This window comes from Stegastes partitus, unplaced genomic scaffold, assembly GCF_000690725.1.
Source record: "Stegastes partitus isolate 25-593 unplaced genomic scaffold, Stegastes_partitus-1.0.2 Scaffold2028, whole genome shotgun sequence".
NCBI lineage: Eukaryota > Metazoa > Chordata > Actinopteri > Pomacentridae > Stegastes > Stegastes partitus.
This window is the reverse complement of record NW_007579759.1, coordinates 40381-54521: the sequence shown is the minus strand read 5'-3', so window position 1 is coordinate 54521 and position 14141 is coordinate 40381. Positions and strand designations below refer to the sequence as shown.

The 14141-nt window shown below is 39.6% G+C and overlaps 1 protein-coding gene across 1 annotated transcript; it reads left to right on the top strand.

Moving 5' to 3' along the window:
* Nucleotides 1-297: 297 nt before the first annotated feature.
* On the top strand, nucleotides 298-9988 carry thnsl2 (threonine synthase-like 2). Its single transcript, XM_008303536.1, has 9 exons — nucleotides 298-334; nucleotides 2162-2393; nucleotides 2676-2870; nucleotides 4745-4897; nucleotides 5006-5245; nucleotides 6108-6256; nucleotides 7596-7721; nucleotides 7848-8002; nucleotides 9044-9988. The coding sequence occupies exons 2-9, from the start codon at nucleotides 2171-2173 to the stop codon at nucleotides 9267-9269; spliced, it is 1467 nt and encodes a 488-aa protein (XP_008301758.1). The 5' UTR covers nucleotides 298-334; nucleotides 2162-2170; the 3' UTR covers nucleotides 9270-9988.
* The last annotated feature ends 4153 nt before the right edge of the window (nucleotides 9989-14141 follow it).

Below are 14141 nucleotides of genomic sequence, written 5' to 3'. Positions count from 1 at the left end.
AAGAGTACAATAAGTTACTAAGATGACTGTAACAGTTTCCTGTACAGTTGAGCTGGTCAGTAAACACAGCAGCAGCCGCTAAACGTGTGTGTATATATATATATATATATTCCCTGGCTTAAAAAAATGCAAGATGACGACCAGGAGGTAACGAGGTGACGAACTGCTGCCTATGGCCGTGTAGCAGTTCTGTCGCTCTTTATTTACAGATTCAAAACTCCCACGTGGAACTTCCAGGAAATATCTTTCGTTTCCGTTCATCACGTGACCATCAAGCGATGCATTCTGGACCTCCGCTGTGGCCACTCGTCCTGCCGTCAGTGTGTGGTGCGAGGTAAGCTAGAGGCTGTAATGAAACTGACCAAGTGGTAATTATCGCCTGACGCCTGAACTAAGAAGCAGGATTTGAAGTTGTCGAGGTAACATCAGGTTAACAATCACCACTGTCAAAGTTTCACCTTACGAGAGTTCATGGTTTACGGCAGCGAAGTATCTGCTAAGTAAGCACACAGAGCATGCGCAACAGACCTCTACAGTAGTTAACAGGTGACTCGCAGTCGCTGCTGCTTTGTAGAATAATACAATAAAATCTTATAAAAATATAGAATAATCTGAATAAAATCTTTAGAACAATGTTATGTAACAATAGTCATAGGCAGCTATCATTGATATTGAGTTACACAGTTAGTAACCCTGATGCAACAAAGCACAGAGTTACTAACTGTGTACATGTCATATAGAAATGTCACCAACTATGAAAACACAGAACCACAGTGCAGATCACAATCATTCCTCTGACATGCCTCCTCCCAGCATTATGTTGAGGGTCTGACACCCAGTTTAGCTGCACTTTAACTGATGACAGAGCAGTGAGGCTCACTTTAGCACAGCTGTGCTTTAAATCTGAGTAAATTCTGATTGACCTGGACTGGTTCTAAACCTCTGTGTAGTGATAGAGCGAAGCACTATGTGATGACATATGTTGCAAACTGCGCTAAACAAATAAAATTGAATTGAATTGAATAGAGCAGCAGGCTGAGCTTTCCTGTCATGTTTCTGTCAACACAATCCTCCTGTGCCACACAGACATTACAAAGTGCGCTGGCTGCAACAAATGATGTGCTTCAACGCAAGTCAGTAGACAGCTGTAAGAAGGAGACAAAGTGAGTGAGAACTATTGACACATGTATTAGGTATGTATGAAATGATGCTGTCTACTGTGGCAGTGCTACATGCATATTTTGTGATATTAGCAAATAGTCACAATGCAAATGTGCAGGAACACCAGTTATGGATAGAATATCTAAAGTAAACCAGTTAGACCTACTTCAGAATAAGTAAGTAGTATCTCCAGAAGATTGATCCAAAGTTCAACTGTTATCTTTCTTGTCATGGTCAACACCTTGTCAGAAGATCTGTGACTCTTCGTTCAGCAGATTATCTACAAAGCAGCAACAACTGACACCAAGTCATCTGTACCTGCTGAAGAAGTCTGTTTAAACCTTTACATTTTTGCTACAGAGTGGTAAGTAAGTGCTCTGTGTGCTGGTGTAATAGCTACATGCAATATGTGCTTACTTAGCATGTATGATAGCTGCCATCAGCCATGAACGCTCGTTAAGTGAAACTTTGACGGTGGTGACGGTTAATTTTCTACTACAGCACAGACCTCTGAACAGTTACAGCAGGCTTCTAAATATGTGCTGCTCAAGCTGCTCAAACTCATGGGCTTTTTATGAAGTTCTACATTCTTACATATTGTATCTTTGTGAAACAAATTGTACTTTTTTCATATTCATTTTTTTATACTGTCCTTTTTAGATATTGTAACCATTTTAGCCTTTCGGTGTGTTTATATCTTTAGCAACTCATTATTTTTTCTGATTTATGCAATTATTAATTGAAGAGCTGGAAAGTGTAGCTTGCTGGGGGACCTAACTACCAATCCCACTCATCAAAACTTGTGCCTTTTTTAGGCCCCTTGTTCCAATCGCTTACTTTACCCAGTTGGCAAACCAGCATCGCTCAGGTGGTCTTTCGACTGTATTGATTATATACCTAACTTTTAAAAGAGATGTTTTATGAATTGAGGTTTGAAGGACAGTCTGGGAAATGAAGTGTGAATGGAACTGTGGCAGATATGTGACTTTTATGTTGACAGGTTTGCAAGATGAAGTACTGCAGTACTCGCGGTGGGGTCCATGGATGGGACTTCCGGGATGTGCTGTTTTCAGGTTATGCGCCAGATGGAGGGATGTTCATGCCAGAGAGTTTGCCTGTGCTCAGCTCAGACACCCTAAGGTGCTGGAAGGGGCTGCCTTACACCAAACTGGTGGTGGAGGTCGCCTCACTGTTCATTCCTACTCAGTTGATCCCCAGAGATGACCTGGAAGGTGAGCTGGGGAACTATTCAGTACTATCACAACATGCAGTTTGATCGTAATGGATGTGTAAAGGGATCATAACAGGAGGTCAAGGTAGATCTTCAACATAACTCATAGGGCCAAAAGTCCTGTTTTTGTTAAGTCATGTCAGTTTTAGAGTTTTCTGAATTCCTGAACATATGCTGCAAAATAGAGTTGCCACGGTTAGTCAGTTTAGATCTATTAGCTGATAGACACAAAACAACTAATTGTTAATCGATCAATCACTTTCTTTGTGTTTCCATCTCTCAGTCCTGGTGGCTGAAGCCCTGTCTAGTTTCTCTGTGTCTGAGGTTGTCAGAATCGCCCGGCTGAAAGAGGGCTTGTCTGTCCTGGAGCTCTTCCATGGAGAGACCTTGGCCTTTAAGGACTTAGCTATGACCTGCACTGTGCGCTTCCTTGACTACTTTCTTCGAAAAGAGAATCGCAGAGCGATGGTTCTTGTAGGTAAGAAAGAAAAAACATATTTTTAAATTTGAAAAATATAAAGAACTTGTTTTTGCAATTTTTTGCACCTGTCCTAAACTGCAAAGACATAAATATGAATGAAAGTTAATGTTCTTTCATTTGTTTTTGTGTGATTTTGTGATTTTCATATTGTCATTTTATATACTTTGAGTTATATACTTTAAACAATAGTCATGTCAGTTGCATCTCATACAGTGAGTAGTGCGACAGAGTAAACCAGAATCAGTATTTTAAAAATAAAACCTTTTTCAATCTTACGCTGCGTTTGTAAAGGTTCGATCAGATGTCAGCACAAAAACAATTGTCAGGGAAAGAATATGGTTTGGGTTAACATAATTGAGCTTTGTTAAGATTGGAGAAATATTGTGGTTTGGATTCATAAACGTTTACTTTATTGAAGGTAGGAGATCCTTGTTATCATCATTACAAAAATGGCAAGATTTTTAAACCATCATTTACAAAAATAAAGTTGAATGCCAGTAGAACAAAGGAAACAAACATTGGTTCCCCATGGTAAGGTTTATAAACCAATCCATCTACCCAGACCTCCTTCCTACACTGACTTTCTAAATCTGCAAGCATCATTTAAGTTCCTCCTTTGGTTCCAAGACTCATAATGACTATGAGCTATACTAAATGCACAACACAGTGGTTTTCTGCCTTCCAAAGCCAAAACACAGTCCCCACACATTTGGTTACAAACAAATTAGCTAGGACTAGAATCTTACTTCTGTATGGAGTCTCCAAATGGCCACGGCAAAAGGATTTTAATGACCGCCTCTGTGTTTTCTCTTAATAACTTTTGCCTTCCTTGCGAAATGATTTACATTGCTCTTGATCAGTATGAACAGTTGGTTATCCAGAGCAGTTATATTACACTTTTAGGAAAACATTGCATATTGTATGGAAAGGAGAGGTGATGGAAGACTTTGTGTGATGCATTTAGTGCTTACTACTTATTTCAAAAGGCCGTTCTCCGACAGCATCCAGATGCTAGTTGTGATCGCGACCATAGCTGCCGTGCCTGCTGTGACAGGTGATGCTGTGATTGGATATGTGGTTGCTGCTTAGACCTCAGGTGCAGCTGTGGTTTTGTTTACATGCTATGGATATATCTACTCTAATCTGTAGGGTGTCTGTAACGGATGTGTTACCAACATACCACAGGAATTCAGGGTAGCTTCAGCACAACGCCCAGCAAGCACAGGCATTACTTACACAAATACACAACCCCTACATGTAGTCAGTGTATATCTGACTAACACTAACACAGCCACTGCTGAGGATGTACTATCACTCACTGTGGCTACTACCAGCAGCGATCGACTACATAATACACAATACAAAATTTGTTGCAAAGTGATGCAAGAATACTCCTTTTTGTGACTTTTTGGGGCTTCATGTTTTTAGATATTTTACCTTATCATCAACAATATTGTATCAAAGAAAGTTACAGCTTTTGTGGGGAAAAAAATATTTCAAAATTCACATCAGTTAGACAAGAAGGGATAAATCACAAACTGAAGGTTGCTTGGATAGATTTAGCTAAATCCATTTTACCTACTTTCTCAGATTTTAAAAAACAGTAAACCGTTTTGATGCTCTGACGCCTTAGTAACTGAGTTTGTTAATTCACATATATAAGGCAAACACTGAATCCTAAATTACACTAAAATGTGAAGACCTTTCCTACTTTTACATCAAACCATTATTGCATTTACTAGAAATCCGCGCTACCTGGTGAAATAATTCCTTTAAATTAGGTGATTACATATTTTCAGATAGACAGTATTATACACTTGATAATAAATGTCATGTATCTGAGTCAGTCTGCTTCTCGTTTTGATCTCCAGGTACATCAGGGGACACTGGTGGCTCAGCCATCCAGAGCTCCAAAGGTCTCCCTGGGCTGGATGTGGTGGTGGTTTACCCCCGAGGATGCATCACTCCAGTGCAAGAGAGACACATGATCTCCTGCCTGCAGGATAATGTCCATGTGTTTGCAGGTACTGGTGGAGACTGAGAGAATCGTGACCATTCTTCGACCAAAAGCCAGAGTTTTATTCTCAAGATATTTTCTCAGAATCGAATGTGGTGTGTTTTTTTTATGACAGCGGACGGCAGCTCAGATGACATAGACCAGCCTCTGCGCCGTCTGTTTGCGGACCAGGACCTGGTGAAGTCTCAGGGCCTCATGAGCCTCAACTCGGTCAACTTCTCCAGAGTCATGATACAGCTTGCCCACTTCATCTATGCTTACCTGGAGCTCAGTGGAATGGAGCAGGTCGACACTGGCGCAGCCCTGCCTGAGCTGGAGGTGGTGGTTCCCACTGGAGGGGCTGGAAACATAGCAGGTAGATTGATTACTTCCATCCTACACAGCTGATATCTTATTTGCCTTGTATATTCTTCCCCCTGGTTACATAATTACTAGAGAATATTGTCATACTTGGAAGGTTAAAAGGGTCAAGCATTTAGGTGTCCCCCTGGAGGAGCGGGCGACCCATGAATTGGGGCAGAAAGTCCCCATAGGAGTGGCCACAATCCATGACTTGATTTGCTACATGTCATTCTCATTCTCCTCACCTCCAGGTCTTTGAGGTTTTTAGATCAGACAGATTTTTCATCATAATGAGCACTTTTACATATTTTCTGTACTGTTAATTAGGTATTATTTTAATTGCAACACTTTTACTTGTGTCAGAGTACACTTCCATTGTGATAAACTGTACTTTTACTTAAATAAAGGACCTAATATTTCTCCCTGCACTGATTATATCTGTGATAAGTTCCGATCAGTTAATCATTTTGGAGAGACTCTACAGAGAATTGATTACCGGGAAATTGTTGTAGCACCAATTAAAAGGATCCAAAGTAAAGGTTTCTACAACATAGGTGTTATGTTTAATCATTGATCTGTGTGAGTTTATGCAGTCATATTGGTAGAACAGATAAGATAAGATAAGATAAGATATGCCTTTATTTATCTCACAGTGGAGAAATTCACATTGTTGGTAGCAGCATTCAACAGAGGTACACATATATGAGACAGGACAAAATAAAAATAAAAATAAAAATAAGATGCTACTTTATCAGAGTAATCCCATTTTGAAAAGAGACGCTTGTCCTTTAACTAAAAGCTCATTTGAAGCTTTTGTCCTTCTCACATGAAACATGTTTCTTAATCTTTTATTGTTTTTTCTGTCTGTGTCTCAGCTGGCTACATCGTAAAGCAGATGGGCTTGCCCCTGAAACTGGTTGCCATGGTGAATTCTAATGACATAGTGCACAGGACAGTAACCACCGGGGACTTTTCCATGGCAACTAACGTCACGCAAACTTTGGCCCCTGCTATAGACATCCAGGTACTGCAGCTACACTACCTATAGTTACAACCACTCATGTCAGAGGGGTTGTTAAAGATGTCGATTAAAAAAAAAAAAAAAACTGCCCCAGTCCAATTTGTGGTCCAAGTACACCCCCAGGTACTTGTACTCCTGAACAGCATCATTCCTCCCACATGGAACCTGGATCACAAAACACTTAGTCTGTCTCCTCTTGGTCTAAATGCCCTTACTGAAGCTAACACATTCATATCCACACATTACCAACTGGTTTAGTTAACTCTGGGTTTACTCAACCTTCAATGGAAATATACCATTCAGCCACATTTAACAAAAGCAGTTTAATATGTTTATATTTAATATGACATGAGATGAAACAGTGATACCAGTTGGTAAAAAAAAAGGTTGCTGTTGGAGCGAATTGTAATAAGATAAAGCATTACCAACATAGCACATATGCAGAATTTGAGAGACTTAAATACAGTCAAAGTGAGGCCAAAGAAAATCAAACATGCACCTAGTTTGTCCATAAAAGCCTGCATAATAGGTTGCATTTAGACTTTGCTGAGCAAATTAAAAATGTGCGAATTTTTATCTAAATAAACAATTATTGGTTTTCATCTCACTGAGTTTGAAACTAAAACATGCAGTCACATTATCCTAAATTGCAGCAATTAAATACGTGCATCTTAAACTGTTTAACATTGTCTCCGTTGGACATCCTGTTTTAATCCCAATGGCGAGACATGGCTGTGTAAAAACGTTTGTTCTAACCTTGACATAATTGTCATCATCTTGTCTCATTTGTTTGTTCATATCTGTGTACGCACATGTGCTGTGTATGTACAAAATGCCAAGAAACAACAACTCACAGCAACTTTTCCTGGTCTGCAGTAATGAGATTAAAACGTCTTTAAAACCAGAAGGAGTAATCCCCTGAGGAAAATAAACATCCGTCCATCCATTATCTATACACCACTTAATCCTCATTAGGGTCATGGTGGGGCTGGAGTTTATCCCAGCTGACTTAGGGTGAAGGCAGGGGACACCCTGGACAGGTCACCCGTCTATCACAGGGCTACACTTAGAGACAGACAACCAAGCACACTCACATTCACACCTACGGACAATTTAGAATCACCATTTAACCTTAAACATGTTTTTGGACTGTGGGAGGAACCCGGTGAGAACCCACGCTGCACAGGGAGAACATGCAACAAACTTCTTAATATGTACCTTTGACACACAGAAGTGAGTTTTGTAGGAAAAAAATCTGCGGCTGGAGAGGACTTTAAAAGTTGCAGTGACATGTTTCTCCTCTCAGAATTGTGTGTCCCACTGCTTTTTTTGTGGCCTGTAGGACCCGTACAACATGGAGCGAGTGTTTTGGTTGCTGCTTGGCAGAAACGGACCGTCAGTGAAAATCATGATGGAGGAATTTCAACATTTACATAAGCACTCTCTGCCTGAAAACCACCGCAAACTGGTACCAGTCATTCAGCATTCACTGCACCTACTGTATACATCCAGACATGCTTATTCTCTGTGTGTATAGTAAGACCACCCATCTACCACCAATGCTTGTATAATTTTCCCTCTGTTTTACTTGTAGCTGTCACAGGTTTTGCTGACTGGCACAGTGAATGATGAAGGGATCCTGGAGACCATGAGGAGATGCTGGGGGGAAAACCAGTATGTGCTGTGTCCTCACACAGCTGTGGCTGTATGGCACCACTACCACTGTCCTCACAGCACCGGGATCAACAGGTCAAACATACTGAATTATTCAGATACACACATTAATTCTGACTTCTCTGTTGTAAAAGTGGGTACCAGCAGGGCCACTCAGGTCATCTGACACTCTACTGATCACTCTCTGATTACTTTAAACTGTAAAGGAGACTGTGTACGGGAGCAAATGTGTACCTGCACTAGAACAGAAATGCAGTCAAACATGATGCCTCATAGAAACAAGTGTATGCTTGTTGCTGTAATCTAGAATGTCAGCTGAAGCTGCACAAAACAATGTTTTCAACAGAAACATTTGATGTTTAGGAAGCAGAAAATGTTTCAAATCTGTCAAGACCTAAAAGACAAATCAAAACAAAAGCAAAGAACCAGAAGAAGAAGAGAGCTTTTCTTTTTCAGCTGTACTTCGATAGATCAGTGCATTTCAAGTAGTACCTGCCCTCTGACTTCCTCAGCCTTTATTTGCAACATTTTTACTAACTAGATGGGTATGATGGGTGCCATTAGTTGGAAGGTTACCAAGACACTACAGGGTAACGAGTCAAATACTGAATTAATGTCATTGTAAACATAAACTAGTTTAGACGTTAACAGTATTTTAATTGGACTATGGGAGTTAATTGGTGATTCTAAATTGTCCGTAGGTGTGAATGTGAGTGTGCTTGGTTGTCTGTCTCTAAGTGTAGCCCTGTGATAGACTGGTGACCTGTCCAGGGTGTCCCCTGCCTTCACCCTAAGTCAGCTGGGATAGGCTCCAGCTCCCTGCGACCCTAGTGAGGATTAAGCGATGTATAGATAATGGATGGATATTGTGCTTATCCATACTTGTGACTTAAACAAAGATCAAATCACTTTAATCAACAGTTAATGCAGATAAGCCAGTCATTCCAAACGGCTCATGTACTTTTTCTTTTCATTGCATTTTAGAATTATTTTAGAATTTGGCAATTGTGACTCCCCCTTTAAATGTATCCGTTCTAAACCATTTTATCATTAGACAGAGACATGTAACATGTGTGACATCCAGCTCTGTAAGTAATCACTAAACTTTTACTGCAGGTGTTATGTTGCAACAGCATCTCCAGCCAAGTTTCAGGCAGCAGTGGAGAGGGCAGGTCTGACTTTTGACCTGCCTGAAGCAGTACTGGCCTTGGAAAAGCTGCCAACTCGTTACCAGAACCTGGAGCGGAGCCATAACTGGTGCAAAGACTGGGAGGACAGACTGAGAGAGTTCATTCAGTCTGTGGGTATAGTCAGGAAGAACAGAGGGACTTATTACACCTGAACGTTCAGAAATACTGTCTGGACATCAAACAGCTGAATGTGTGGAAGCTCAGGTGACTCTTGCAGCCTTTCATGGATCTATGCATTTCATTTTCTGGATTGAGTTAGTGATATTAATTTTTAAGGCCTCTTGTTGTGTCTTTGATGGACTTTTGTGCATAATATCACATGACTTGTCTTTGTATTTGTATGGTAAGTGTCACAAACCCCAAACCAATTAAATTGCTCAGTCTTTCTTCCACAATTTTAACACAAATGTAAAGATGAACTAAAGAAAAAAAAATTAAGCAGTTTCTTATAAGTTTGACTGTCTTAAGTGTTTATTATTGGTTGCCATGTAACATTCAGGAGAACAGCTGATGTTCCATCACATGTTATCAGCTACAAGTAACAAAGACAGACTGTCTCTACAGCCTTTGTTACATAGAAACTCTTACTGAAACACTAAATGGATGTTTGTTTTGGAACCAGCCCTAGCTTGTTGCACTTCTGCTTATACTGCTTATATGCTGTGAATATAGCCTACTATGTTTAAATGCCAGTTAAACCTAATTATTCAATTATAACCAAAAAAAGCAAGCAAATGTAAGTTTCTACAAAGATCGGCCCACTTTCACACTGAATTTAAATAAAGCCTGGATGAACTTTAGGGAGGGCAAGGAGAGACCAAGTGTAAATACAAAATAAATATATTGAGAAATTACACATTTTCAAATAAAATATATGTATTGAATTGATTTCTACATTTCTACACTTCAACGTCTTTTAAGGCTGTTTCTGTATTTCTGCTTTTACTAATTTTTGTATTTCTTAGTTTCATCATGAATTTGTTTTTGTACTTCTGTGGCTATATGTTCATTGGAAGCTGTGGTCCAAATCACAGTCTGAACACAACCGGTCAGTTGGATGAAAAAGACAGTAGCAAGCAATTCCTGTTCAGTCTGCATGAGACAAATTAGCTATGTTTACCTTCCATTAACTACACGCAATGGCTTTGTGTAAAGTTAGGCCGCCTTATTAACACAGAAATACAGACATTAGTAAATACAGAAAAAATACAGGAAGAATAAACAAATGTAGAAATACAGAAATAAATGCAGACATAAATATACAGCTGTAGAAATACACAAATAAATGTTGAAATGGATTTATTTCTGCATGTATATATATTTATGCATTAGCCCCTCTTCATTATCCATAATTATTAATGTTTTGGTGATGAATTTGAAGTCATAAATGGTCAGTATTAACGAGAACAACTTGGGTGGTGACATGTTTGAGCCTTGGGGTGGCGCCACAGCTCACACAAGGAGCACTCCAGGGATTACATAAGACCAGGCTTGAGCTGGCACTGACCTGCTCGCGTTGCTTAGTAGCCCATCCTTAGTACATAATACTGACACGCTGATGACCAAGATGCATCTAACTGGTATAAATCTGGTAGCAACCCGTTACTTGAATGCACTGAATAAACTTGCATCTATATATTTGTGGTACTTTGTTCCAGTAGAAATGCGTATCTGATTCATGCTTAAATTACCTAAGGAAACAAATAATCTGAAATAGTTATAACAAAAAGGTTAAATAGAGGTTGTAATTTATTTTATGAGATGAACATCTGTCCACCGTTCCGACCCAAAGTTTCCGAGGAGCCCTGAACGCAACACGACGTTTGACAGCTAGACAGCGAAACATGGCGGCTGCTAGCTAGAGGGGCCAGACAACACCTTCGTCTTTTATTGTCTGTCAGCAGCGAGAACATTTCCTGGACTGGCTATGGTTCACGGAGAGGATCGATGAACGGATGCCGGCTATCTTCGCCTTTCGTGGTTTGTATTCAGCCGTTGTCCGGCATGTTAGGACGGTTTGTGAGTCACTGAGGACGCCAGTCTGTAGTGAAGTGACACAACAACAGAGGGCTGAGGGCGGACTGTTTCTGCGAGCTTTCTTCACCTGTCGCCGGTATGTCTCACAGGTAAGACACGGGTCCAGCCTGTGACTGGTTATTCTGTGTTTGTTGTTTCTCTTTCCAGATTTGCTTTATTTAACGCCCGTGTCACCTGACACGTCGCTTCTGGCTGAATTGAAATGGAGATGAGATAGAGCAGAGAGGAGCTAATTGTTGAGATAAAAGACGTGGACATTAGTCAGCTTAGAAACACTCGTCCAGCCTAGAAAACTCTCACATTAGCCTGGACAGACGGACACTATGTGGAGTGTTTTGTGCTTTTGTTTGCAGTTGGGATGTGTCAACCTGGCATCACAGAGGCCAGGCAGACACATTAGAGTGTGATAGACATTTTTCACAATCTTGATTTCTTTAGACCTGCTTGTTTACTGACGATTTCTTGACAGGTTGATCATTTCTCTGCTCTCTCCTTCTATTAATTGGGCTTATTAGATATAAACTGTTCTGAATAAAGGACATATGAGAAGTAAATAAACTTAATCACTTATAATACTATTCCACAGTAAAGCACGGTGGTGGTAGCATCCTCTTTACAAGCCCAGGGACCTGTCTGAAGCTCCATATCCAGAAATCACAATCTAAGCATGCACGTTGCCCAAAAGCTCACGAACATTTCCCATCTAATCTAATGGATGTGACAGCTTCTGCTAGGACAAGTGGCAAAAAAACAAAAACAAAAACATTCCACATTTTTGAGTATAAAGGTTCAGAGGCAAACTACTGCCCCATGGTGCAGCTATGAAGTGCTAAATATGTTCTAGGTGAGATGTTACTTTTGATGCACTTGCAAAGCCTCTGCAGTGATAGTGGCAAAGTGTCAGGCCTCTGTTCAGGTCAAGGTCTGAAGATAGTGTATCGACATGAGTGTGTTAGTCCACTGTGTTTTCATCGTGGCGTTACAAGCCAGCAGACTTGGCTTTTACTGCACGATTCACACTGTATTAGTATGACCCTTACAGTCTCACAATGTTCTTGCCACTGGTTTGTAGAGCATGTCTTGCTTATTATGAAGCTCCTGTCGAGCAGGGCAGTGATGTTCACTGCTGTCCCAGCTGAAGTACATGGTTTGAATCATACAGTGCAGCTGCTATCTTTTTTTCCTGACTCACTGCTAGGCTGGCATATGCTTTTACTCTCTCTATGCATTGTTAGGAGGCCTGGCATTTGCCTGCAGTGTGGGAACCTGCTGCTGTTAGCCTGCTGTAATACTGCATGTTTTTGGGTCTTATCCAAGTGTAATTTATATCATGCTTTTATGCTTACACAGTATCTGCAGAACTTAATACTGCAAGCGTCACTGCTTCACTACAGCTCCTGTTCACACCAGCTAGACAATACCCAAGTTTTGCTTCAAATACCAACAAGATCCTTTTTTTTTAGATACCTTACTGGGAAATATAAACAGGTTTTATTCAAACCCTTTTTTCATTTTGACCAAAGAAGTCAAATATCTCTAATGATGAGTGTTATTTAGTACAATAGCAAGAACTTCTGGTTTAAATTAAGTAAATGTGAGATGCAGGATTAAGTAAGCAGGTCTGTCAGTCTGACTAGGAAGTAACTCTGAGTCCTCACACTTATAAATTAGCAGTGTGCTGTGTCACTGTCTGCTGTGCTGCTCAAATGTGTGCATTGATTCAGTATAACAGTCAATATGGGAAAATACTAAATGTACATTTACTGCCCATTGTTACACATCTACCTTTTCACCTGAACTTTGCCCATTTGCTACATTTAGTCTCATAAATCCTCCTCTGGTCATTCTGTCAGTGCTTTTCTCCTATATTATACCATGCCCATTTTTCTTCCTGTATTACTTGATGAAGTAATGATGCATTAACATGTATTTTCCAGGTTGTTAAAGGCATGACCAAGAACAGATCAAAAACAGGACATTTGGGGATTTTTGCTTTTTTTTGCATCAACCACGTCTCTGCATGATGTAAATTGCTGATATGGACAGTTATTAGTCAATTAATTGTTTAATTGTGTAAAATGAGTAAAAAATCTCCACCACAGTGCCCAGATACATCACAAAACACACGTCACAATACAGTCATATATGAAAAAAAAAAGGTTCACATCATTGAAACCAACAAATTTTCAATTATTTTGATCCTCTAAACGATTGCCAATAATTTTTGTCATTCCACTAGTCCAACGACTTGTTGTTTCAGCTCTAGTATCACCTGTGATCATGTAACGTGACATTACCCTTCAGTCACATCCTTGTGATCTAACCTGTGCCATATGATAATACCTCTTTACTGTGGGACTGCTTATAACTTACATATAAAATGTGCTTTTGTCATTGATTCATCTGCTTTTAATTTTCTTTAGTAATCATTTAGGAATATAAAATGTCAGAAAATGGTGACAAATGCCCTTTACAATATCCTGAAACCAAAGATGTTGTCCACAGCTGACTTACTTGGTCCAGTCAGTCTCAAATTATTCAGTTTGGTATCACATAAAACAAAGAAAAGTAACAAAAATTCTCATTTAGGATGCTGAAACTACATCATGTTTTCAATTTTTACTTAAAAATTAATAAATTAATCAATTAGTCAAAAATAATTACTTATTATTAAGTATATGTCAATCAGTCAACTGATTTTCTAGACTTAGTATATCAGCAGAAATCTAAGATTTTGCAACACCACTTATACCTCTTTATTTTGTTCTTTAAATATCTCCCAGACCATTGTGGGCAGTGTTGTAAGTGCTTTATTGCAGTGTTCGATGAACAGGATTGCAGTTTCAGTGTGATGAGGGACCTTGTTTATTAGCAGGTTTTTAATTGACTTGATGAGCAAAACACAGCCCCATCTGCTGATTTCAATGAATGTATAGGAAATATACTTTATCACACAATCTATCGATATATTGTTGTTGCTATTTATT